General features: G+C 46.6%; 1 protein-coding gene across 1 annotated transcript in view; it reads left to right on the top strand.

Moving 5' to 3' along the window:
- GAL3ST1 (galactose-3-O-sulfotransferase 1) overlaps positions 1-24,173 on the top strand; it is a 28,311-nt gene extending 4,138 nt beyond the window's left edge. Inside the window, exons 2-3 of the mRNA XM_006268926.4 lie at positions 14,213-14,346; positions 18,596-24,173. Of these exons, the coding sequence (XP_006268988.1) occupies positions 14,222-14,346; positions 18,596-19,745 (1,275 nt within the window). The 5' untranslated portion in view covers positions 14,213-14,221 and the 3' untranslated portion in view covers positions 19,746-24,173. The remainder of the gene's footprint in view (positions 1-14,212; positions 14,347-18,595) is intronic.
- The last annotated feature ends 225 nt before the right edge of the window (positions 24,174-24,398 follow it).

Here is a 24,398-nt window from a genome sequence, read left to right as displayed (position 1 = left end):
TCAGTGGAAAAGAAGCAGATGGCTGTACTGGAGACACTGAGCTGCAGTGTCGGGTGTCAGGGATAAGGGCGTCCTGTTACCAGCCTCTGTCCTCAACATCAGGATCTATTTACATTTTCCATTCATTATTCATTGAAATGGGAATTTCAGCTGCATAATGCCATCAGCACGGAGCAGCACCCAGCCCTCTCCCCTCCTTTAACAGAGAAAATGAAAAAGAGAGACAGACATCTTACATGATGGGAATCTCAAATGATATAGTCAGGGCACTGCTGAGAGGAAGGTCACCTGGCAAAGCCCCTGCTGATACAGGCAGGGCACTACTGTTGGAAGCTTACATAGGTGGAAAAAGTTACCATATTTACTGGATTAGAAGATGAGGGGTTTTTCCCCCATTTAACGTGGGGGAAAAAGCCCCTCACCTTACAATTGAGTACAAGGAAGCATGGGCTGGGGCTGGGGCCAGGCTAGAACAGCAGTGCTGTCTCTGTGCCACTTCTACAGGGTGGGTTGGAGCCATGCTCTGTGCCCTGGACTGCAGCAGGGATGGAGCCTGCCATTGTGAAGCAAAGGTAAGGTGGGTGGGGAGAGGAGAGGGGTTGAGGGGCAGACAAGAGTGGAGAGATTTCGGAGGGGGAGATGGCAGAAAGGGGGACAGGGACCTGAGGCTGCAGGTGGCAGAAATGGTGTGGAGAAGGGAGGAGGGGGGAAATGGGAAGGAGGAATTGGGGCAACCTGAGATTGCAAAGGAGGTAGACACAATAGTGGGGAAAGGGGACAGGGGACAGGCAGTAGGAGGCAAGTTGCCTGTCTCTCTCACCATTTGCCCCACTGCTTCCACACTACCTGCCCCATTACTGCCCCCTGCCTGCCCTACTACATGCTCCCCTACTGCCTCTCCCACTGTCTGTCCCCCAGCACCACCATCTGTCCCCCACCATTACTGACCCCCTCATCACCTTTGCCCCCAAACCTGCAGTAGTGGGGGGGGGGGGGGATGATGACACATTTAAGATGATCCTTCAATAATTAGATTTCATACATGGAAAATTATAATAAATGTATATTTTTTTGTGTGTAGAATTTAATTATTGCGGGGTTGTCTTGTATTCAGCATCATCTTATATGTGGATAAATATGGTATTGTCCTTGACAACATCCTTAAAGATAACTCATGAAAAATTTTAAATATTGGAGCTGTGCTCTTTTTTGTTTCTGTGTGATGGAGAAAGAGGAGCCTGGGGTTCTTGTTTGGTTTTTACTGTTTTTTTTTTTAATTCTATACCTTAGAAATCACCGGGAGAGTAAAGCTGAATCTTGCTAACTTTAAGCAGAGAACTCCTGAAGGTCCCAGAACATTTGTATTGCCTGCTTTTGTTCCCCGGGTTGAAAAGTGTTGTTTGGTAACAAAGGTGTCTTCTCATTAGATACAGGCATTTTAAGTGTTAAATACTGAAAGCTGATTCTGCCACATTTTGTCCCTTTCTGCCACATTTTGTGAGAATAGTAAAAAGGGGCCTTACAAGGGTCAGAACTAGCCCTGGGATATACTGACATAAAGGACACTTTGCTGGCAAAAAGCTGCTACCACACCTTTGTGCTATGTCCATTCCCAGCTGTTTCTGCAGGGGTCAGCCAGAGCTGGGAAGGCAGAGCAGTGGTAGACTAAGGGAAGAAAAGGGGGTGGCCAAGGTATGCCATGTTCCAGCTATTCTTCCCCTGCTGGTGCCCACAGGGGCCCCTAGGAAGTAGAGCCTAAATTGACCTGAAATGGCTCCCAAACGCCCTGAGAATATGGGGAGCACAAACAACAGACTTGGGCTATAAGAGGTGCAAACATTGGACTGAAACTCTCCCCCTCTTTCTCTCAGCTTCAGTCTCCTGTGATGATATAGGTTGCCTGGAAGCATCATGATGATGGGTGCCATAGAGCCACCAGTGGTAGGGAGACACTTTCCCTACAGTAGGCATCCATAGAGTCTTCTAACACAAGCAGCCTGGATTTCAAATGCAATAAGCAGAATACAGACCCCTCTCTGGCCATCTTTCTCTCCCTAAAATAAACACGAGGTGCACAAGCCCTCCTGCCGGTCCCTCTTTTATCCCCTAGGAGAGTTCTTTCCTCTTGCCCACTGCTGACACTTTTCAGTTCTGTTTTTGATTTCACAGTGATCCCTGTTCAGGGCTCCTCTAGATTCTCTTTGAATAATTTGATCTGCCTCTTAGATGGCCCTTCAGATCTCTGGCACCTCCCCACCTCCACCCAGTTGGTCCTGCCAATGTCTGTTCTGGATCTCAGCATATCTGTGAGCAGCTGTCCTGCTACTGCTGCAGGGCCCTGGGTAGCATGTCTCCTTGTCCTGACACAGAGGACAGCATTGCTGCAATGCAGTTACTACACCATAGCAAGTAGCTTCAGTCTCAGTGAGTGTCAGGTACCGGATTCGTCCATCCCTTCTGTTCCCCTGGGCTTCCAGACAGCTGATCTATTGCAAGTTGTGGCTGATGGTTTGCAGGTGCTGTATCCTTTTTAACTTCCCTCTGTTCCCGGCTGACTGCCTCTGAATTTCCTGGACAAATTGTGGGGGTAGGAGAGACAGGTACGGGGTTCTGTGTTTTGCAGGAAGGACCATATGCACCATGTATATAAGGGAGATGGGAAGGATTAACATCTGTTTGGGCACAAGGCCAAGCACGTTCCTGTGTCTTCATGTACCATGGAATAACAGTGCAGCAGGGAGCTTCCCCTGAGGGAGAAAGGGAGGCAGGGTTCACGGGGGCATGAGCAATGAAGAAGCCCTTTTTTACAGCTGATGAAAAAGTCAAATGTACCACACTATTTCATAATGCTGCTCTGGGCAATGCCCCTCTGTTCTATCCTGCCCTTTGCTGAAGTGAACTAGACATGTTCAAGTATGTGTGCATATCCCCCTTCTAGACTGAATCAGATGTGTTTGCATGTAGTGCTGTATCTCTTTATATCTGCTGCATACAGTAGACCTATTTAGATGCATTTCTGTGCCCCATGGCCCTTGGTAGATGGATTCAGGTTCATTTTGTGCACATGTGTGTGCATGTGAGTGATACTGCCTCCTGTTGGGTGGAATCATTCAGAGGCCTAGGAAATCCTGATTTGTAGATTTTACCTCTAACTGTAGTGCCTAGTACCAACTAACAGACCTACCCTACATAATTATAGCCTACATAAATTATTAACCACCACAACATCTTGTCACAAAGAATTCTGTAAATTAATTACGTCATGCAATAAAATCTGTCCCTTTGTTCGTTTTAAACCTGGGTGAAGCTTAAGTCATAGAGAGTGTCTGTGATTAGATATGTTTATTGACAGGGTATGTGCATGAAGAGCTCCTTGGTAAAAAGATAAACTGAAGAAATTAGTTTTATACTTAGCGGTAATGATTAGGGGTCTTTACAAATTACTCTTTCCCAAAGCTATAAAAGACTTCATGCAGCTGTGGAATAGCTCCTGTCTCATTCCCCTGGCATCAGCTGATCTGCACCATATATACATCTTGTAGTCTGCACATTATATTAGTTGCAGAAATAGAAAAACTACCCTTCAGCCATCATCCAAAAGCAGCAGGGCCCTGTGGTACTAAATCCTCTGGAAATTCAGCTGAAGTTTTAAAGTACAGCAAGAGAAGACACCCTCAGATCCAGCAAGCTATTCCTGACTCTCTTACTTCATTGAAAAAATAAGTACAGACATTGCTTTTCGTTGCCTTTTTTGCTACCTTACAATTTGTTATGGCAGCACAAAAGCCAAGCAAATAGATGTTCACATTCCTTGTTACACCACAAATGTCCAAAATTTGTGGCCCAGACAAAGATGGTAACAGTTTGTGCCACTATGTAGCAACAGATGTCTATTTGCTTTATGGTGCAAGAGCACTGGCAGCCCAGAGCTTCCCATGGTCTTCAGCTGTGCTGGGCAGGTGTTCCAGGGGCTTGAGTGGCCCAAGCTTGCATGCTTTAGGAGTTTCCATGCAAAATAGGGCCCCTCAAGCCCTGGGAGTGCCTGCCCTGCTTTCCTCTCCTATAGAGATATGCCCTGGACAATCTCAGAGTGTGTCTCTATAAAAGAAAGCCGAGGTTTCGCATTTACAGAGATGCACCCTCCAGAAAGAACTCTTACATTCCTTAGCTTTCCCCAGCTTCAACTTCTGCCTTCTCCAAAACACAGCCCCTTTTAACAGGCTATATATGGCCTTTACACAATCTTTTTAGTGATTCAAAGGGATCCCCGATCACTAAAATAACAGCTTCTTTAAAGGAAAGCAGGTCAGTGAGTGTTACGGGGGGAATGTGGGGCATTGACTACTATACAAAAATGAAGGTTTGAAGTTCAGGATTGATCAGAAGAAAACAAAGGTGGGTTTATATCTCACTTGCTGCCATGTAGTACTGACTGTCCTACAGAGCTACTAAAACGTGTCATCTCCCAGAGGATTATTGTAACCTTTGGTACGATTTAGGTGGCAATGAAGGTTTTCATTACAAACTATTTTCCAGCCTATAATCTAAGTGGACCAGAGACACAGCAACTCTCAGTTCGATCACCCATGTGACATGCTGCCTGGAGTCTGGAGCAGAAAAACAGGATCATGTAGTTCCTCAAATGCTCAGTTGGATCCCAGGTCACTGTGACTATGTATATCAGGGGAACACCCAGTGGGTGAATTAAGACAAAGGTGATCTGGACCCAGTCCAACCCCCTCCACCATGGCTCAGACTGTTCACAGCATTCCTAGCTCCTTGCCCCACTGTAAGTTACCTCCTATTACTCTGTCCCTGTGGAAACCCTGAAACTCTCAGACAGTAAACCTGTATGATAGAATACAGGATTATAAGATAGGGAAAGCGGAATGATATTTGACTTCATAACAGCAAATTTCAACCAATTCAGAGAAGTGCTATGTAAGGTCCAGTAGATGGACTGAAGGAAGAAGGGGTCCAGGAGGGCTGGCAGTTTCTAAAGGGCACAGTACTGGAAGTTCAACAAGAAACTATTCTGACATGATGGAAACCCAAAAAGAAAGGCAGGAGACCAACATAACAACATAAGGAGCTTCTTGGATGCCTCAGAATCAAAAGGAAAATATACAGGCAATAAAAGGAAGAGCATGTCACTAAGGCGCATACCAGGAAATAGCAAGAATTTGCAGAGACAAAATCACGAAAGTAAAGGTACAAAAGCCCTGAGGTAAGTGGGGAAGTGGGTGACCTGGAGGAAGAACAAACAGCAGAGGCCTTCTCATTCTGCCCAAGAAAAGAAGGCAATTGGCTAGTTACCTCAGGTGTCTGTACACAAATACATAGAGCCTGGGAAGCAAGCAGGAAGAACTGGAAGTCCTTGCACAGTCACCAGACTATGACATGATTGGAATAACAGACACTTGGTGGGATAGCTCACATGACTGGAGCACTGTGATGGATGGGTATAAACTGTGCAGGAAAGTCAGACTGGGGGGGGAAGAGGAGGAGGAGTTGCACTGTATGTAAAAGAGCTGTATGATTCCTCAGAGCTCCAGTATGAAACTGGAGATAGGCCTGTCTCCGGGCTAGGGTCAGAGGGGAGAGCAACAAGGGTGATGTTGTGGTGGGGGTCTGCTATAGACTGCCAGACCAGGAAGATGAGATGGATGAGGCTTTCTTCAAACAAGTTGTGTAAGTTTCCAGATCACAGGCCCTGGTTCTCATGGGGTACTTCAATCAGCCTGACATCTCCTGGATTGGCGACATGTAGGAGGTGCACACGGGTGCACGTGTACCCCCTGAGATCAGCTGTGCACCCCCTGGAAGCACCAGCTGTGAAACCCAAACTGCCGAGGGAAGTGCACTTCTGGTTTTCCCACTGGCCAGCGGTCACTGCCCCCCTGGTCGGCAATCCACCACTGGGGGACCCTCCCCCCCATTGGCAGTCTGGTGCTCCCTCAGACTCAGGAGGCACCAGTTGCCCATGATCTCCTGGAAGGGCAATTCAGCAGTACACAGGCAATCCAGGAAGTTTTTGGAGAGTGTTGGGGACAACACCCTGGTGCAAGTGTTGGAGAGGCCAACTGGGGGCTGTGCTCTTCTTGACCTGCTGCTCATAAACAGGGAAGAATTGGTGGGGAATGTAGTAGTGGATGGCAACTTGGGCAACAGTGACCACAAGAGGATTAAGTTCAGGATCCTGGGGAAAGGAAGGAAGGAAGGAGAGCAGCAGTTTAAGGACCTTGGACTTCAGAAAAGCAGACTTTGACTTGCTCAGAGAACTGTTAGGCAGGATCCCCTCGGAGTCCTGTCTGAGGGGGAAAGGAGTCCAGGAGACCTAGTTGTATTTTAAAGAAACCTTACTGAGGATGCAGAAACAAATCATCCCAATGCTCAGAAAGACTAGAAAATAGGCAGAATATCAGCTTGGCTTAGCAGGGAACTCTTGAATAAGTTAAACCACAAAAAGGAAGCTTATAAGTAAAAACTTGGACAAATGACTAGGGAAGAGTATAAGAGTATTGCTCAGGTATGAAATCAGAAAGCACAGTTGGAGTTTCAGCTAGCAAGGGATGTAAAGGGTAACGAGAAGGAGTTCTACAAGCATGTCAACAACAAGAAAGATTAGGGAAAGTATGGGTCCCTTACTGAATGGGGGAGGCAACCTAATGACAGATTATGTGGAAAAGGCAGAAGTGCTCAATGCCTTTTTACCTTAGCCTTCAAAGGCAAGGGAAGCAAAGGCTCCCAGACTACTGCACCTGGCAGCACAGTTTGGGAAGGACGTGAGCAGCCAACTGTGGCAAAATAACAGGTTAGGGACTAAAACGCTGGATTTGCACAAGTCAAAAGGGCCGGATGTGATGCACCTGAGGGTGCTGAGGGAGGTGGTTGATGTGATTGCAGAGCTGCTAGCCATTATCTTTGAAAAATTGTGGCCATCAGGATAGGTCCTGGGGATGACTGGAAAAGGGTAAATATAGTGCCCATCTTAAAGAAAGGGAAGGAGTATCTGGGGAAATACAGGCCATTCAACCTCACCTCAGTCCCTGGAAAAATCATGGAGCAGGTTCTCTAGGAATCCATTTCTAAGCAGTTGAAGAAGGAGGTGAGTAGAAGCAGCATGGATTCACCGAGGGCGAGTCAAGTCTGACCAACCTGATTGCCTTCTATGATGAGATGATTGGCTCTGTGGATATAGGGAGAGCAATGGATGTGATATACCCTGTTTTTAGCAAGGCTTTTGATGCAGTCACCATAACATTTTCTCAAGCAAGCTGTGGAAGTACAGGTTGAATGAATGAACTGTAAGGTGGCTAGAAAACTGGCTGGATTGTCGAGTTCAAAGGGTAGTAGTCAATGGCTCAATATCTAGTTGGCAGCCAATATCAAGTGGAATGCCCCAGGGGTTGATTCTGGAGTTGGTTTTATTCAATATTTTCATCAACGACCTGGAAGATTGGATGGAGTGTACCCTCAGCAGGTTTACAGACGACACCAAGCTGAGGCAAAGTAGTAGATACGCTGGAAGGTAAGGCTAGGATTCAGAGAGACTTTGACAAATTGAGAGATTGGACCAAAAGAAATTTCATGATGGTCAACAAGGAAATGTGCAAAGTCCTGCACTTAGGATGGAGCAATCCCATGTACTGCTACAGAATGGGGACCTACTGGCTAAACAGCAGCTCTGCAGAAGAGGACCTGGAGGTTACAGTGGACAGGTTGTGGAATCTCCATCCTTAGAGGCTTTAAAGACCTGGCTAGACAAAACCTTGACTGGGATGATGTAGTTGGGGATGGTCCTGCTTTGAGCAGGTGGTTGGACTAGATAACCTCCTGATGTCCCGCTCATCCCTAATTTTCTATGATTCTATGACTATGAAAATGAGTTACACCTTGGAAGGGAAGTTAAAGACAACAAAAAGGGATTCTATAGATATGTTGTACAGAAAAAAATACTTTGCCTTGGTTTCCTCATAGAATAAGTGGCCACCAGGCAACTAACAAAAATTATATAGATAAAGAAGGAGAAAGATGAAGAGACATGACAACTAAAGAGAGTATCCAAGTCCTTTAGGGAAAAAGGAGGACCTGGGGAATTGTAGACCAGTCAGCCTGACTTCAAAACATGGAAAGTTACTGGAGCCAGTTGTAAAGAAGTCACTTGCGAACACCTGGAGGAGGCAGAAGGGTCCCAGCATGACATACTAGCAGGTAGGGTAGGTTTGTTAAGAACAAGCCTTGCCAAACCAACTTGATCTGCTTCTTTGGCAAAGTAACTAATTGGGTGGATGAAGGGAATGCAGTGGACGTACTATACTTGATCTTTAGTAAGGCTTTGATAAAGTCCTATGTGGCATTCTCACAAGTAAACTGGAGAAATGTGGGCTAGATAAAAATTACTATAAGGTAGATACATAATTGGCTCAGTAGCTTCAAGCAAGGATAATTATAAATGGATTGGTGTCTGAATGACAGAAGGTTTCAAGCATGGTTTTATAGGGGTCTGTCCTGGACCCAGTGCTCTTTAATATATTTATTAAAGATTTGTATGCCAGAATAGAGAGCTAATTTATTTGTAGCCTTATCAGTTTTGCAGTTGACATGAAACTGGTAAGGACTGTCAACAATGGATAACAGGGGTAAAATTCAAAAGGAACTCAATGGATTCAAGATCTGGACTGGAGACCACAGAAGGAGGTTTAGGGCAGACATGCAAGGTGCTACGCTTAAGGAAGAATAATCAAATGCACAGTTACAGAACAGGAGATAATTATCCATTGATAATTGAGAAGAAGGTTCTGGGGGTTTTGGTGCAGCACAGACTCAACATGATACAGCAATGTGACCAGTCACAAAAAAAGCAAATGTAATTTTGGGCTGCATTGGCACTGTAAGACACAGGAGGTAATATGCCACTCAGTCCTGGTTAGGCCTCATCTAGAATATTGTGTGCAGTTCTGGGCTTTTCATTTTAAGAAGGATGTGGAGGAGTGGGCAAGGTTCACAGGCAGGTGACCAAAATGATAACAGAATTGGCAGGCAAGCCTTATACAGTAAGATTGAAAGAGCTCGGTATGTTTAGTTTGGCAAACATTTAAGGGGGAACAGGTTAGCAGTTTTCAAATATTTGAAAGGCTGCCATTAGGAAGTAGAAGAACAACTGTTCCCCCTTGCCTCAGAGGTAAGAGCATGAAGCAGTTGTTTTAAATAGCAGAAAAGTTGATTTAGAGAAGATATCAGGAAAACTTCTGTACTCTTTTTAGAACAGTAAAACAATAGAATGGACTGGCCAGGGATATTTTAGAAATTCTTCATTGGAAGTTTTCAAGAGGAGGCTGGATAGCCATTTGGGTAAGGATGAATTGGGATTAGTTCATCCTGCATTTGTGCAGGGGGCTGGACTAGATGACCCTGAAGTGCTTTCCAACCTTATGATTCTATGGTTTTTATTGCATGGATCCTGGAATCTAGACTCTTTGGGCCCAAGGAGTCTTCACTGAACCCTTAATCCACTCTTACGTGGAAGTGTCCCTGGAGAATTATATTAGTAATATACAAGTGTGCAATAATGCTGAGTATTGTGCTCTACGGTTACATCTTGACTAAGAGTTGCTCACTCAATCATCATCCTCTCTTCCACCATTTCAGTTTCTACAGCAGCTGCACTGGGCACATGGCATCTTTGTTCTGACCATCCCAGCACCAACCATGCCTAATGGGACTGACATGCTTTCTATAACTACAGTGTTCTTTTGCATTTTTTCTGTCTGAGTTTCTAGTCCTTTCTCTCATCCTTAACAGCAGCCTAACCAAGTTGTTCTTAGAGTTTCTTTGGTGTGAGGAGGGGCTACTATCACCTGAAAAAAAAGTACTTGAGAAGCTGTGGGAATTACTACAGAGTTCGCAAGCTCTGCAGGAGGCCTGGCAGGCACTAGCCAGCCCAACAACTGAGACTCACCAGTTAGGAAGCATACAGTTGCTATTTCTAGTTTCTTTAAATTGTTTTGTTGCCATCTGCTTGTTTAGATGGTATGTTAGACACCCAAGCAGCCAGGGAATGGCTTGACCAGCTCAGAAAGATGACCTGGTGAAGGGACCCAGCATGACCTCATCAGCAGTGGGCACTGGTGACAGAGGGTTCCAACAGAAGAGAATGGGTGTGCTGCTTGGAAAACTGCCTGTGATCTCATCCTACCTGGTATTTCAAGGGAATCCTTTGGGACCAGGCTGCTATAATGCCACTGGGTAGGATCACTGTTGAAACTTCAAGCCAGGTATGATGGGGAGAGGAGGGGTTCTGTGATCCTCCAAATAATGTGACTAATTTTAAAGCTGTATTTGAGCATGTCCATGTTCTAAGATTTCTCAGAACAATGCACCAAGGTTTGCTTAAAATGCCACAATGAAAAGTCCCAGATCTTTGTGAAAGCTCCTATCTCTTATTCTGTGTTGTACAGTATCCAGCACAATGGGATCATGATTCTCATTGAGACTTTGAGCTTCAATTTAAAAATAAAAAGAAGAAGCAGAAGGTGCTTATTTTAGAGGCTTTTTATCCCAAAAGCTCAAACTACCCAAATATTATATATGAAAATTGACTATATCACATGTTCAATGTAACAGGGGCCAAGACTCCTGTCACTTTAAGAAGGGAGAACAGCTGGCTTTGCAGCAAAGGAGGACAGGCTGGCCATCAATCAACCCAAAGTGGAAACCCCTGTGTGTGGCTGGGAAGCCACAGGACAGTAAGAGACATGAGTGCCTGAGGCCAAGTGGGCAGTCTGCCCCTGCATGCTGCAGAGAGGAACTCCTAGGAGAGTGGGGATGCTGGAAACTGCCAGGCAGGCACCCAAGCCACTCAAGGGAGCTGAGATGAGAGGGCTCCAAGGGAGGTATGGCTTGTGGGCAACATTAACGCTGGGTTAGGACAACTTTTAGTTGTGAAGCAGCTCGCTTGCATTTATGTTATATAGAGGTGATGCTTCCCCTCTATGCGGCACTGGTCAGGCCACAGCTGGAGTAGTGTGTCCAATTCTGGGCGCCGCAATTCAAGAGGAATGTGGATAACCTTGACAGGGTCCAGAGGAGGGCCACTCATATGGTTAGAGGCCTGCTGGGAAGGCCCTATGAGGAAAGGCTGAGGGACCTGGACCTCTTCAGCCTCTGCAAGAGAAGGCTGCGGGGGGATCTTGTGGCAGCATACAAATTCTCCGGAGGAGGGGGAAGGGCACCTGTGAAGAGCACCCTTTGGAATAATGAGAAACACTGGCCACAAAGGGAGGAGATTTAGGTTGGGCATCAGGAAGAACTTCTTTACGGTAAGGGTTGCCAGAACCTGGAATGGGCTCCCAAGGGAGGTGGTGCTTTCCCTACCGTGGGGGTCTTCAAGAAGAGACTGGACAAGCACCTGGCTGAGGTCACACAACCCCAGCACTTTTTCCTGCCACTGGCACGGGGTCCGACTCGATGATCCATTGAGGTCCCTTTCGACCCTAGCATCTGTGAATCTATGAATCTATGTTATGTTTTGACTTGGATACCAGAGGACTGGGTTGTGGCTATGGGGGAGGTGTGGAGGCCACAGAGCAGGGCCTGGTCAGGGACCCAGGGGGCTGAGGCTTACACAGAGAGAGCAGCCTGGTTTGGGGGCCAGGGGCCCAGACCACATGAGTATGAGAAGGGGCTGAGGCCCAGGAGCCAAGGTACCCCAAAGTGCTGGGGCCTAGGCCAAGGGGCAGTGGACCTGGGCTGAGCGGAGCAGCCAGAATTAAAGGGCCAAGGCTGAGAAGGCTGAGGTTCAGGCAGAAGTTCAAGGCTGGAGGGCCAAAAGCTACATTGGGACAAGGGGGCTGCCTCCATATGAACATGGCATGGGTATGTTTACAGGGAAGGATGGAGCCACAAATACAGCCCATAATGCAACTAGTACCCTGAGGCACTGATATAGCCAGAGGCCACAACTTAGTGTCTGAGGGACAAGACTGGGCCCAGCCAGGTACAAAAGGTACCAGCCAGCCAGAGCCAACAAAGGCAGCCTTAACATCAGAGTACTTCCATCAAAGCACAGCAGGCAAGAAGAGGGAGGGTACCCCACGGAGCCAGAGTGGTGGGAGCAGGAATCATGTAGCCACCAGGGGTGTCACGGCCACCCTTGGAGCGTGGTCCTGCGAAGTGTAGATCAGGAATGCCATATTATGTCATAATCTGCATATTATTTACATTCCTGGCAACTCCTTCAATTGTGGTCATTCTCCAGGGAAGGAGTTAATGCATTACCAGTGAAATAAGAGGCAACAGGAGACAGTGGTTAACATAGGTCACAGGGGATCACTTCTGGTGTCTACTCCTTATTGGGGGCATGAAAATGGTCCAGTGAATACAAGAAGATTAAGCTTACCAGGCTCTGGTAATGAGTTTATCTATGGGTTTAGAGAAGTGACACCTTTTCCCCACTCCCCAGTGCTGCAGCTTTCCTACTGTAAAATGCAAACAATGGTGTTTTGAGATACATGGATGGGAGAGACAGAGAAAAGAATTATTAAAATAATAAGTTCAAACAGAACTAAGACATACTCTGTGAAGCTATCTCCATCTGCCAAAAGTACTCTTTCATTTTCTCTATCCTCTCCCCCATCACAGTCCCTTGTGTCCTTTGCTCTGTCTTAGGTCTCATTATCTGAGCACCATAGGGCACGTCTACACATTGCCCTATGGCAACGGAGCAACGTGCTACATTGCCGTACAGCGCATTACGGCAGTGTAGTGATCACGTGGGTTTACATGTGGGTATAGTGCGCTGCTACAGTGACGTAGAAACAGACATCATCAAACTGAAGAGGATCTACTTTATTGGGTAAATCATATGCTGCCCCTTGTCCCACATCAGGCAGGGGTCTGATGCAGGACAAGGGGCAATATGTTCCCCTTGCCAGGGGATTCTCCACGTTACTTGCTGCCCCACATCTCCTTGCTGGGACCCATGCTGACCATCCTTCTGCATGAAGCACAGGTCAGCATGGATCTTGGCAAGGAGGCAAAGGGTGGTGTGGAAGGCAGGGAATTCCTGGCACCTGTGCCTCCATGCTAGGACCTGCACCAGATGCTGTGCCAACCCATGTTTCACATGGAGGCATGGGTTGGCACAGGATGGTGCAGAGGCATGGAGTGGCACAGGAGCTGGAGAATCCCCAACACCCATACTTCCACACCAGGACCCGCACTACCCCATGCTTCATGTAGAGGAACGGGTCAGTGCAGGTCCCAGCCTCTGTAGAAAACACAGCTCAGCACAGGACCCAGCACAAGTCCCAGCATGGGGCTTCAGGAATTCCTCAGTTCCTGTGTCACCCCATACCCCCAGGAGTCTATCTCCAGAACTGGGGAACTCCAGGCTTTCCCCACTTAAGGAGAGACACCCCCAGCGTCTCCCAGATGTATCTCCTTAAACAGGGAACCCTGGGCTTTCCTCACTTATGGAGAGATGCCTGGGAGATCCCAGGGATATGTCTCCATAAGCAGGGAAACCCTGGCTTTCCCTGCTTACTGAGACACTAACTAGGATTTCCCAGGGCACATCTCTGTAAAAGAGAAAAGATGGACAGGCACTCCAGGGGCTTGAGGGGCCCAATCCTGCTCAGGATTTCCCAGGAGGGGTTGTGTGCAGGATCGGGCTCTGGCTGCCCCTATTCTCCCACCGCCAAGCAAAGAAATGTTTGCTGCAATAAAACAGCACAGTCTATTACCGTTTCTGTCACGGCCACAAATTTTGGGTATTTGTGGCATGACAACAGATGTCTATTTGCTTGCCCTTTGTGCTTCTATAAAAAAAATTATGGTGGCACAAAGGTGAAGAAAGGCAAAGACTATTTCCACCCTTACCTGGCAGGCTTGCGCTCTGACTATGGGGCCCTCTGCCTGTTTGAACCAGCTTGTGGACTCCTCAGTTCTGGAAACTCCTCTTTCTATGTTTGTGTACAGTACTGTTTTCATCTGTGGAACCAGACTAGCAGCATCAGACCTCCACAGCTTTTATTCCCAGGGCTGTTTCAAGCCTTGTCATTTATCCACCCACATTTCCTTTGTCCTGTTCGCTTCTCCCTCTCCCATACTCTCAGTCAGTCAATCTGTCTGTCTCTGCTCAGATGACAAGGTTGCTACTGAAGGCTTCTCTGCTTGCCATGCTAACTCCACTTCTCTTTGGGACTTGCAGGTGACCGCGATGCTGCACCAGACGAAACACTGGAGGTCCATGTGTAAGGGACTTGTCCTGGGAACCCTCCTGACCAGCTTCATGCTGCTGCTATACTCCTATGCCATTCCACCTCTGCAAGTCAGCATAACAGAGTGAGTCCATATCTGTTCTTCCACTAGAACAGCTTGTCCTCAAGACATACCAAACTGATGCAGAAATGCTTTCTTCAGGATGGAACACAGCAAAGGTGGTCCTCACCCATAAGAATGTTCTTGCTGAGGCCAAAAGGATTTGTGAGGCTCAGGGATATCCAGGGGTCAAAAAAACCCATGGAAAAAGAATGGAGCAGCATACACACAGGCAGCACACCCTTGCAGTGCAGAGAATACCTGACTGTGTGGTATGTGGTGCTGCAGATGTGTTTGGACATGCCCTGAGAGTCTGGCCGTGCCCTGAGAGTCTAAGACCAGCGCTGAATGCAGTGACTAAGGTATCTCAAACAAAAGTATGATTTATTTTAGCTGTGGGAGCTAAACATTTTGAATAGTGGCTCTCAACATTTTCATCTGTTGCAAAAAAACACCACAACAGATCAGAATGTTTTTGATACTCTGGATTCCCCTTTGAAATCTCTGGGTTTAGAATGTGTAGGTGTCTGCACTAGGGCTGTGTGAAGCTTTAGTCCCTGATTCGATTTGGTAGCCGAATCTCCTAATCCAAATCGAATCAGAGGACCGTTTAATCTCTCTGAATCAAATCAGAACCCTCTGAATCAATTTGGAGAGATTCGGAAAGATTCGGAGATTTGGACATAGATACAGTTTTAAATGTTTTTTTTACACACCTCTAGGTAGCAGGCGGCTTGTGAATGCTGCAATGCTGGGGCGCATAGAGTGTCCCACAGGAGCATGAGGGGCTCCCCAACATGCTCAGCAGCAGACCCAGAAATGGACCAGAAGCACTTCCGGTCCACTTCTGGATCTGCCAGAGAGTGCATGGGGGGCCCCTCCTGCACCCTGTCCAGCTCGGCAACTGGTGCTTCCTGGGTCGGGGGGGGGGGGGGGCATCCGGGGTCCCCCTGCAGCTGATCGCTGGGCCGGGGGAGCACGGGGGGTGCTCCTCCAGCATGCTCCCCAGCAGACCCAGAAGTACTTCCGGTCCACTTCTGGGTTCACCACCAAGCAAGTAGAGGGCCCCCCCGCACTGCTGTGGGATGTCCCATGCACCCTAGCATCGCAGCATTCACAAGTCATGCCTGCTACCTCAAGGTATGTAGAAAAAACATTTAAAGCTGTCTCTGTGTCCAAATCACTGATTCTCTGAATCAGCATCGAATCTTCAGATTTGGATTCAGCCAAATCAAATCAGAGACAGTGATCTGAATCAACTAATCAAATCACTGTCCCTGATTTGGGCTGAATCCAACATGAATCAAATAGGGCCTGCTTCGCACACCCCTAGTCTACACCCCTAATGGTGCTAATATTGAGAATCACTGATTTAGAGAAAAAATATTTTAAAGCAGCAAACAGTCCATGCTCATGTCCATCTTACCTAAAGAAAGATGCCAGTGTGGCAGTAGGGACCTAGCCATGCCCAGCTTCTTCAATGACTTTAGTCATTGGTCAATGTTCTGATCCCTGAACACATCCCAAGCAAATAGGTGTTTCTATCTTGACAATGTCCCTTTTTAAACTGTACAGTCCTTTTGATCATTTTGTCTTCTGGGGTCTTGTTCATTCCAGCATTATCTTATAATAATTTGTAAGTGCTTTTCAAAGGCTAGCTTATCTTGAGCCAGTTTTTCTTGTTGCTTGTTTTTCCTTGCAGTCCATCTCATACCAAATCACAGTAAGAGCAAAATCCTATTTTCCTTTATGAGTCTAAGTGGCATATACTCAGCCACAAAATTATAGTTTTGGCATGTGCATGCAATTTGTAGTTCAGGTCCAGGTACACAAGCCTGTGTACACCCACTGATTATACTCAATGGGGTCATGCTCTGTCTGGGCAGCTCACTGCAAAATGGGATCGCCCAGGTATGTGAATAAGGCTGCGTAAGTCCCAAAGTTATAGCTGCAACAGAAGAACCATGACTACCAGGTGTTAGATTGAGGAGGTCAGAGATGGGCTGGAATTTACATTTCCTGCTTCCTACAAAAATATTTTAACTTCCAGGTCACACGCTAGTCATTACCCAGACCCTTTTCAAACCCTCCTTTTCAAGCTGGTCCCCCCAGCAGCTAAGAAAAGGCGTTATGTGGAGCCAGAAGGAGAAGCATAAGCCAGAGGATGTGTATCTTGTATCTAGGCGATTCTGTTTGGCTGCAGAGTAAAATTGACTCCCAAACTGTGCACAGGTATCAAAGCCTGCAGTTCCATGGTCGTGCCTGTGCATACAAAATAAAATGCAGCCCTAAAGTGCCTGTTAAAGTCAGCATCCAGTATCCAAATATGTAGCAAACATGGAGCTGCTATGTCATAAATGGCTTGTTGACAGTTCTTGAAGAAAGGGACTAGAAAGGCCATGGAGATGGAGCTCCCCTTATCCTTAAATGTAGATCCGCTATAGCAAAGTTGAGCCCCCCTTTTTGCAAAGCAGTGAGGCAAGGGAGATTTGCTTTGCTGCATCTGCCCATAGCCATGCTTGTAATGGGCCATTCTACTCTGAGAGTGCCCCTTCCTGGAAGGGTGAAAAACGAGTTCAGTTTCTGTGGACTGAGTAGTTCAGTGCCCAGTCTCCCTAAGTAGTCCTGTTGTTCTTGACAAAGGGGCTATTAGTGTCAGTCACGATAGAGGCAATTGGATGTGAACACTTGTGGTCTGGAACTGGATTGAGACTTATCTGTCTCATTTCATAGAAGACCAGCATCCAGACCATACCTACAAGAGCATAGAGGTAGCACCTTCCATCACATATGCTGATGGCAATGTGCTCCCCAGCCTTGGACATTTTAAGTTTATTACTGCGATTTGCCTTCATGAAATCTTTTTCTGCAGAAAACCCTTTGTACTCAGTACAAGGTACTGGATCTTTGTAATGGAAAGGGATCTGGGAAGGGAAAGCGCACTTGGATATCACTGAAAGTCTGTAATGGTTAAACCTCCATGCTCCTGCATTATCACAGAAGACAATCCCCTTCAATTCCTAGGGTAAATGGAGGAACCTGTAGAAGAAGTGTATTAAATCCAATCAGAAACACTGTTGCAAACCCAGGGAGAAATACTCCTTTCATGACATAGACCCAGACCCCCATCCCCTAATAAATTGGTAGGAAGAGGAGAGATGAGATTGCTATATCCGCAGGGTTTACAGGGGCCGTGTCACTGTACCTTTTCCATCCTCAAACCTTCAATGACAATACCCCTATCTCAAATTGAGTTGTGACCTCAAAAAGAAGAAGTTTCAGAGGCTCTGTGAAGTCCCCTGTGGATCTTGCTATTGCTGTTGATTCTGTGTGGAAGGCATTCAAGTACTATAGTGATGGGCAGCAGGATAAAACTCTTAAGATAGACAGACAGACAGATGAACAGTGAGTAAGTATGGAGATGATGAAACTCAAGTGACAGTTTGCTGCCATCTACAGATTAAAATTGGTGAAGAGCTAGGATATAAAATCAAACAATGTCAGCTATTGTGATTTCACAAAGCAAAGAGAGGTAAAGTGAAGGAGCCATATTTTGATCCCTGTTACACAGTAGAAATGGAATAACATCAGAGAAATCCTCTCTGACTTAACTGCAATTAGTTTGCTTTACTGCAGCATCGACGGCAGATGCTGGCCTAAGGCTGTAGGATTAGCTGAACAGATGAACAACTAGTTTCATCTATGACTGTGACTTTAGTTTGGTTGTAACTAAAAGCAGACTTTAGTTTACTGCATTTGTGCAAAGTTTATTAGTTCTGTGGAAACTGTATTCCTCAGGAATTGGGAGTCCAGGACAGTAATCACTAAAGTGATTACTGTCTGGTGGCTATCCAGTGGCCTACATTACAGTGTATTGATCTGTCAAGTTTCTGTTCAGCAGGTGGCCTCATCACTATTGGTGTGCTTGTTGGCAGTGATAGCAAAGAGGCTAAGGGCTAAATGGGCCACATACTATAGAGAAAGATCCTGTACAAACACCGAAGGAAATTTTCAGCTCTTCATCATGAAGCTGATCACTGCAGTAGCAAGGGATAGGGTATTCAAGAAAGTTTGTGATAACAAACACTCTCTGGACTATACCTGTTCAGGACTGTCAAGCCAGCACTGCTCACCAGAGCTGAATTCCCTTGGAAATGTGCATCCATTCTCTGCAAGGTCTTTGTGGTTAATCATAGTGGGACTGTAGTGTGAGATCAAAGCCAGTCTGTAGGTCCAACCCTTACAGATGTGCCTTTTGTTTTCTTTCCTCCAGGATTCCTATCCCCTATTCCTGCTCTTCTTACCCTACCCAGGCCCGGATGCCAGTCACAGCAAATGGCACCCACAGTTCCCCAGGCCAGGCATGCCTGCCAAAGTTTGATGTCATGTTCATGAAGACGCACAAGACAGCCAGCAGCACCATCCTCAACATCCTCTTCCGCTTTGGTGAGAAGCACCGCCTCAAATTTGCATTCCCCAATGGCCGCAATGACTTCTACTACCCATCCTACTTTGAGCGGAGCCAGGTGCAAGACTACCACCCTGGCATGTGCTTCAACATCATCTGCAACCATATGCGGTTCCACTACCAGGAGGTACGCAAGCTCTTGCCTGCTGACACCATCTTCCTGACAGTGCTACGGGACCCTGCCTACCTCTTTGAGTCTTCCTTCCACTACTTTGGCCATGTCATCCCCCTCACTTGGAAGCTGTTGGGTGAGGACAAGCTAGCAGAATTCCTCCGCGACCCCTGGCATTACTATGACCCCAATGGGTTCAATGCTCACTACCTCCTGAATCTGCTCTTCTTTGATCTAGGCTATGACAACAACATGAATGCCAACAGCCCTCTGGTGGACCAGTACATCCAAGAGATAGACCAGCGCTTCCATCTGGTCATGCTGCTGGAGTACTTTGATGAGTCTCTGGTGCTGCTGAAGGACCTTCTGTGCTGGGAGCTGGAGGACATCCTCTACTTCAAGCTCAATGCCCGCAAGGACTCCACTGTCTCCAAGCTGACAAATGAGCTCTATGAGAAGGCCACCTCCTGGAACCTCATTGATGCAAAGCTTTATCACTATTTCAACACCACTTTTTGGCACAAAGTAGATGCCTATGGGCGGGAACGGATGGCAAAGGATGTGGCTGAGCTGCAGCAAAAGAATGAGAAGATGAAGAGCATCTGCATTGATGGGGGCCACCCAGTGGATGCCAATGCTATCCAGGAGTCATCCATGCAACCATGGCAACCACTGGGGGAGAAATCAATCCTGGGCTACAACTTGAAGAAGAAGATCAACAAAAAGCATCGAAAGCTGTGCCGCAAGATGCTAACCCCGGAGATCCAGTACTTGACTGACCTGGGTGTCAACCTTTGGCTTACCAAACTCTGGAGTCATGTGCGGGAGTTCCTCAAGTGGTAACAAAGTGAAAGGCAGCCATCCCCTTCCCCTGCCTCTACTGCTCCATCCCCATTAAGGGAAGAACCAGGTGCTTTTGTTTTTGTTTCTTCTTTACATCCATTGGTTGGATATGGGACACAATGCATCACCGTGAGCAGGACTGGCTTGAGACTCCAACAGGGATCAGCAAGCTAGAGACTGACCCCCATCCTGAAGTTCTGGCTACCCTGGGAAGTATGGTTAGAGACCCATGTGGGTGGGAGTAATAAAAGCAGCTGCCACCCTTCTACCTAGTACCCTACCACCAACTCTCTTGATCCTGCCTTGGTCAACCAATTCCACTGTCTCTTTCCAAGAGCAAGTTCAGGGCACAGGGAAGGCAGAGAGAGAAGATCTGGGCTGCAGTGTTGAGTCTAACTGTCTAAGTTTGCATTAGCTAAGTGCAGGCCCTAAAAAAGAAAGAACAGGACACAGAACATTGTAACAAGTTACATGTTACTCATCATTTGTGGTTTTCTGTTCAAGGGAGCTTTTTCTTATTTCTATTTGAAAGAGTTGGAGGCAGTATTTGTGACAGTTGGATCCCTGTCTGTACCCTAAACATGTATTAATAGTAATAGATTGGCCACAGAGCACACAGGAGACAAGCTGTCAGTCATACAAGGCTTACAAATATGTGTGCCTGACAGCTATGGCTGTGTGTTTCAGCCTAGTGATGTATGTATGATTCTCCAGGTATGTGTTTTATGCATGCAAGCTTTACTCTGGCTACTAGAATTGTTCGTGCAATACATTGCAATGTGTAAAGGAATTTCGTTGTGTGAATGAGAGACTGATACAGTACATGGTATAGTCAGGGTGAGTGTGTGGAAAATATATTACAGGAAGCACTGGTGTCAGTATATTTGGCCAATATGTTTACCAGTGTTTGAGGCTGTAAGTATGAGATTTGCATTACAGTCCATTAAGAAGTGTGTGTGTGAAGACCAGTTTGGGTGTATTTGATGGGTAAAAGTAGTATATTACAGTGCTTATTGACATCTTGATATGTGTCACTGTGTGTGCTTGTTGTCAGGTATGTATATACGTCTATGTGTATTGGAAAGGAATCGACATATGACTAGCATTATGTATTGCTCTATATGTTACATTATAGTGAGTATCAATACCTCTAGGTTTGTAATTGTGGGTGATCTAAGACTGATCTGTGACAGTGACTGGTGCTATGCATGTGACTGATCTGTTATTGAGTGTGTTCATGCCTGTATATGTGAATCTGACCTGCCCGTTTATCTGTATGTCTGTTTAGAACTGCACAAGTCACACGCTGGTTCATGTAAGAGATGACACTCGATATTTTCAGTCCATTCTAAAGACTGAAATTTGCACTGATTCACTCTAGCCTATAGACTGTCAGTTCCATGTGGCCTGTATATAGTCTATGCATGGTGGTCAAGATAATTCCATATGCTGACTATTATCTGCATCACAAATCAACTGACCACGATAACTAAGACTTTCAAACTGCACTGATTCAGACCATTTCTTTGTGAATGAAATAGCGCCAACGTGGACTGCCTTTAGATACATTAAGATGGTTAGTGGGTCATATTTAATCAAACTGGTTCTCCCATAGCACTGATTTTGAGCAGTCTGTCTATGATATATGCCACATTGAGTGGTCTTTATTACTAGCTCAGGCTACTACTAGTCCATACGCCTCGTGTTTTTATGGAGTTCACTGTGCTCATGCAGTCTGTACTTGGCCATAAGTCACTATGACATATTATTGACTAGTAGCTAGCAAAATAACTTTCATTTGAGTTTTGAGAATGTTTATAAAAATAAAAGCACAAACCTTGTGTAGGTTTTTTTGTGATCCTAGAGTTCATAAACAGACTGGCAGATTTAAACCAAAACAGCAGATATAGCAGAAGTCCAGTGGGCCACCTTTGTCAGCCAAGTCTCAGCCTTCAGCAGCTCTTGCCTCTGAAGGTTTCACTGCAGAGATGTGGGAGGAAAAAGCTGCTCATCAGGGGTATATTCATACCACTTGTGCAACACTCCCAGGAAACCCCCCTGCCTACTGCCTCCTGCTCCCATGTGCTGTTCCTTGAAAGAGGTAGTGAAGCCATGCTGAGAGCATCCCACACTGATGCTCTCAGGCATCCTAGAGAAGGAGTTCTTGAGAGCATGGTAATGGGTATACTCAGCCAGCTTCACATCCTTATTGATGGAATAGACACACACAGAATGGGAAGGGGGTGCTTTGGTGGCACTCTTGGGGATATTGTCAAAGCAGTGTAGACATACTGTGACAGAACCTTAGTTGAAAGCTCCTATGTCTTAATTTGTAGGTTAGTACTTTTCTAATCTAATCCTTAGCTCCAGTCAAGATGTGTGTATAGTATTCACTGGGCCTGTGTGGTCTCATGGCTCTGAGCTGCCCGTCTTCCCATTAGATCATGGCAGTTCAGGCCTTGCTGCCTAATTCTCTCCCCACCTGCCACCCTCAAATCCAATGGTCTCACCAGTTAGAAGGCCCCGTGGTGCCACTCCCCAAAGAGGAGATGCTAGACATAAACTTCGGGATCTGGTGAGAATTGGTGTGGACACAGGGAGGACCTTGTAAAGAGGATGGGGGAGGGAGGGTTTTTCCCTTGCCTTCTTTTCTTGCTTTCATACTTCTTTGAGGGGGAAAGAGCCCAGGAGGGGCAAAAGGGAACAGGAAACAAGCTTTCAGTGGCTGCCAATCTAATGATCATTATAAGTGCTAGTTGCTAGCACCACATCCTCTGTACCTCTGTAGCACAACAGGATGGTGCCAAAGAGCAGTGGCATCCAACAAGTAAAAAATAATATTACGATAATGCAAGTGCATATTAGCCTGACAAGGGACAGGGTTGAGTATGGCAGCACCAGGAACTATCACAAAAGTCTTAGGAGGGAGCCAGGAAAAGGAGAAAGAAAGAGCAGGCACTAAACAGCAGGGAGGGCTTCCAGGACAGTGCAGGTAGAGCCAGAGAGCTGTGAATCTCTGGGCTATACAAGGCATGTGGCCTAGCTGGGGGGGGAATGACATCCCAGCCATACCTGGAAGTGCAGCCAAGCTCAAGAGAAGCAAAAAAGGGAAAGCCATTGCCTCTGGGGTGAAGAGGGAATGTTCCTTGCAGCCTCAGGGAACACTATACCTGCTGGTTGGTTTGGCTGGGACAGTTAAGGGAAGGATTTTGGAGCCACCAACTGGTGTTGATTTCCTATGAATACAGAAGAGAGGAATGTGCACTAGTCCACAGTTCACTTGTCTCTAGACACACTGGAGTTTGTGAAGGAAGCAGCTGAGGACTCCCTCAGGCACAGCCAGTGAGGTAGGGGAGAGACAGGAATAATATTAGGGCTTTTCAGCGAAGGGAGAACACACCTGTTTCACCTGAGAGAGGTCATTGCCTTTGCAGTCCAGGCTTGTTGGCCTATTCCTCACCTTCAAGAGGAGCTGGGGTGGTAACACAGCCTGACTTTCTTGCTTTTTCAGCACTGATCATCCAAGGGCCCAGGTGGAAGGTTCTGAAGTGACAGGAGGATGAGTTAGAACGAGTCAAGAGCGAAAGGCCTGTCTCTCCCCAGCTTCATGCTGAGCTGCCAGCAGCTGGGTCCCCCTCAGAAGCTACAGCTCTTGGGTGCTTTAGTGCTCACATTGCAGGTATTAATGTGGTGGTTTATGGCATATGTGTAAGGAGCTGGCTACAGATGACTGGACGCTGGGGTAGGGTGGTAAGTAGGTAACTGCCTGCAACTCATGTCCTAGGTTCATACTTGCACCAGAGTGAGAGGCTTCCATATAGACAGACCCTTCCAAACACAGGGCTAGCAGGGGAGGTGAGGGTGAGAGGAGGCAGTTTGATCTAACAATGAGTCTTGAATCCCGCTTTGAGCTGACTTCATGAAGCAGCGGTTGGATTTCAACATCTCTGTCCTGTCCCTCCCATCATTAGCTGTCAGCAGTACTTCCAGGGTTGTGCAAAGCCTGGATAACCAAGGGCCTGAGGATTATACCTAATCAATGGACAATGGAGCCAACTGCAACTCCTCCTCAGGGATGGCCTATGCTTATAGGAATTCCCTGGATGCACTCCATTATCTTTAAACTGCTTGGATGAGGCATGCATGCTGGGATCCATGCTTTGCATGGGTAGCCTGTCCTTTTGAAAGAGGATGGGGGCCCTAGCCTTGCTGTTGAGTGTGATGAGCAGTATCTAGCAGCCTTTCATTTAAAGGGCAGCGCTTACCTCTTCTCCTTGCCACAGCCAAGCGTGTCCCATTAATATTCCTTGGTGCATGCGTTTAACATTCTACTCTGTTTGTAAAGATGAGAAATAAAATAATTATAATTTTGTAAGATAACTATACTGTATATTTGACAGTTTTTAATATAAGAACCATTTAGCTGTTCTCGCTCCAGTCTCTTTCTTTCTGCCTGGATGTCAGGAGGGGCCTCTTCACCCCAGCAGGAGGGGACAGATACTGTGAGGGCAGCAGCCTCTTGGGACAGAGTTTCCCTGCTCCACTTGGTGTGTCTTTCTCTATACATGGAGAGGGAAGATCAGATGCAGTTGCCTGGTCCTGACCTCTCCTGCTTATGTACATCCTTGTAAGGGAATCCCACATGAGCTGATA

Source organism: Alligator mississippiensis, chromosome 10 (assembly GCF_030867095.1).
Source record: "Alligator mississippiensis isolate rAllMis1 chromosome 10, rAllMis1, whole genome shotgun sequence".
Lineage (NCBI taxonomy): Eukaryota > Metazoa > Chordata > Crocodylia > Alligatoridae > Alligator > Alligator mississippiensis.
The sequence above is the reverse complement of the archived record's forward strand: the minus strand, read 5'-3'. Positions and strand labels throughout refer to the sequence as shown.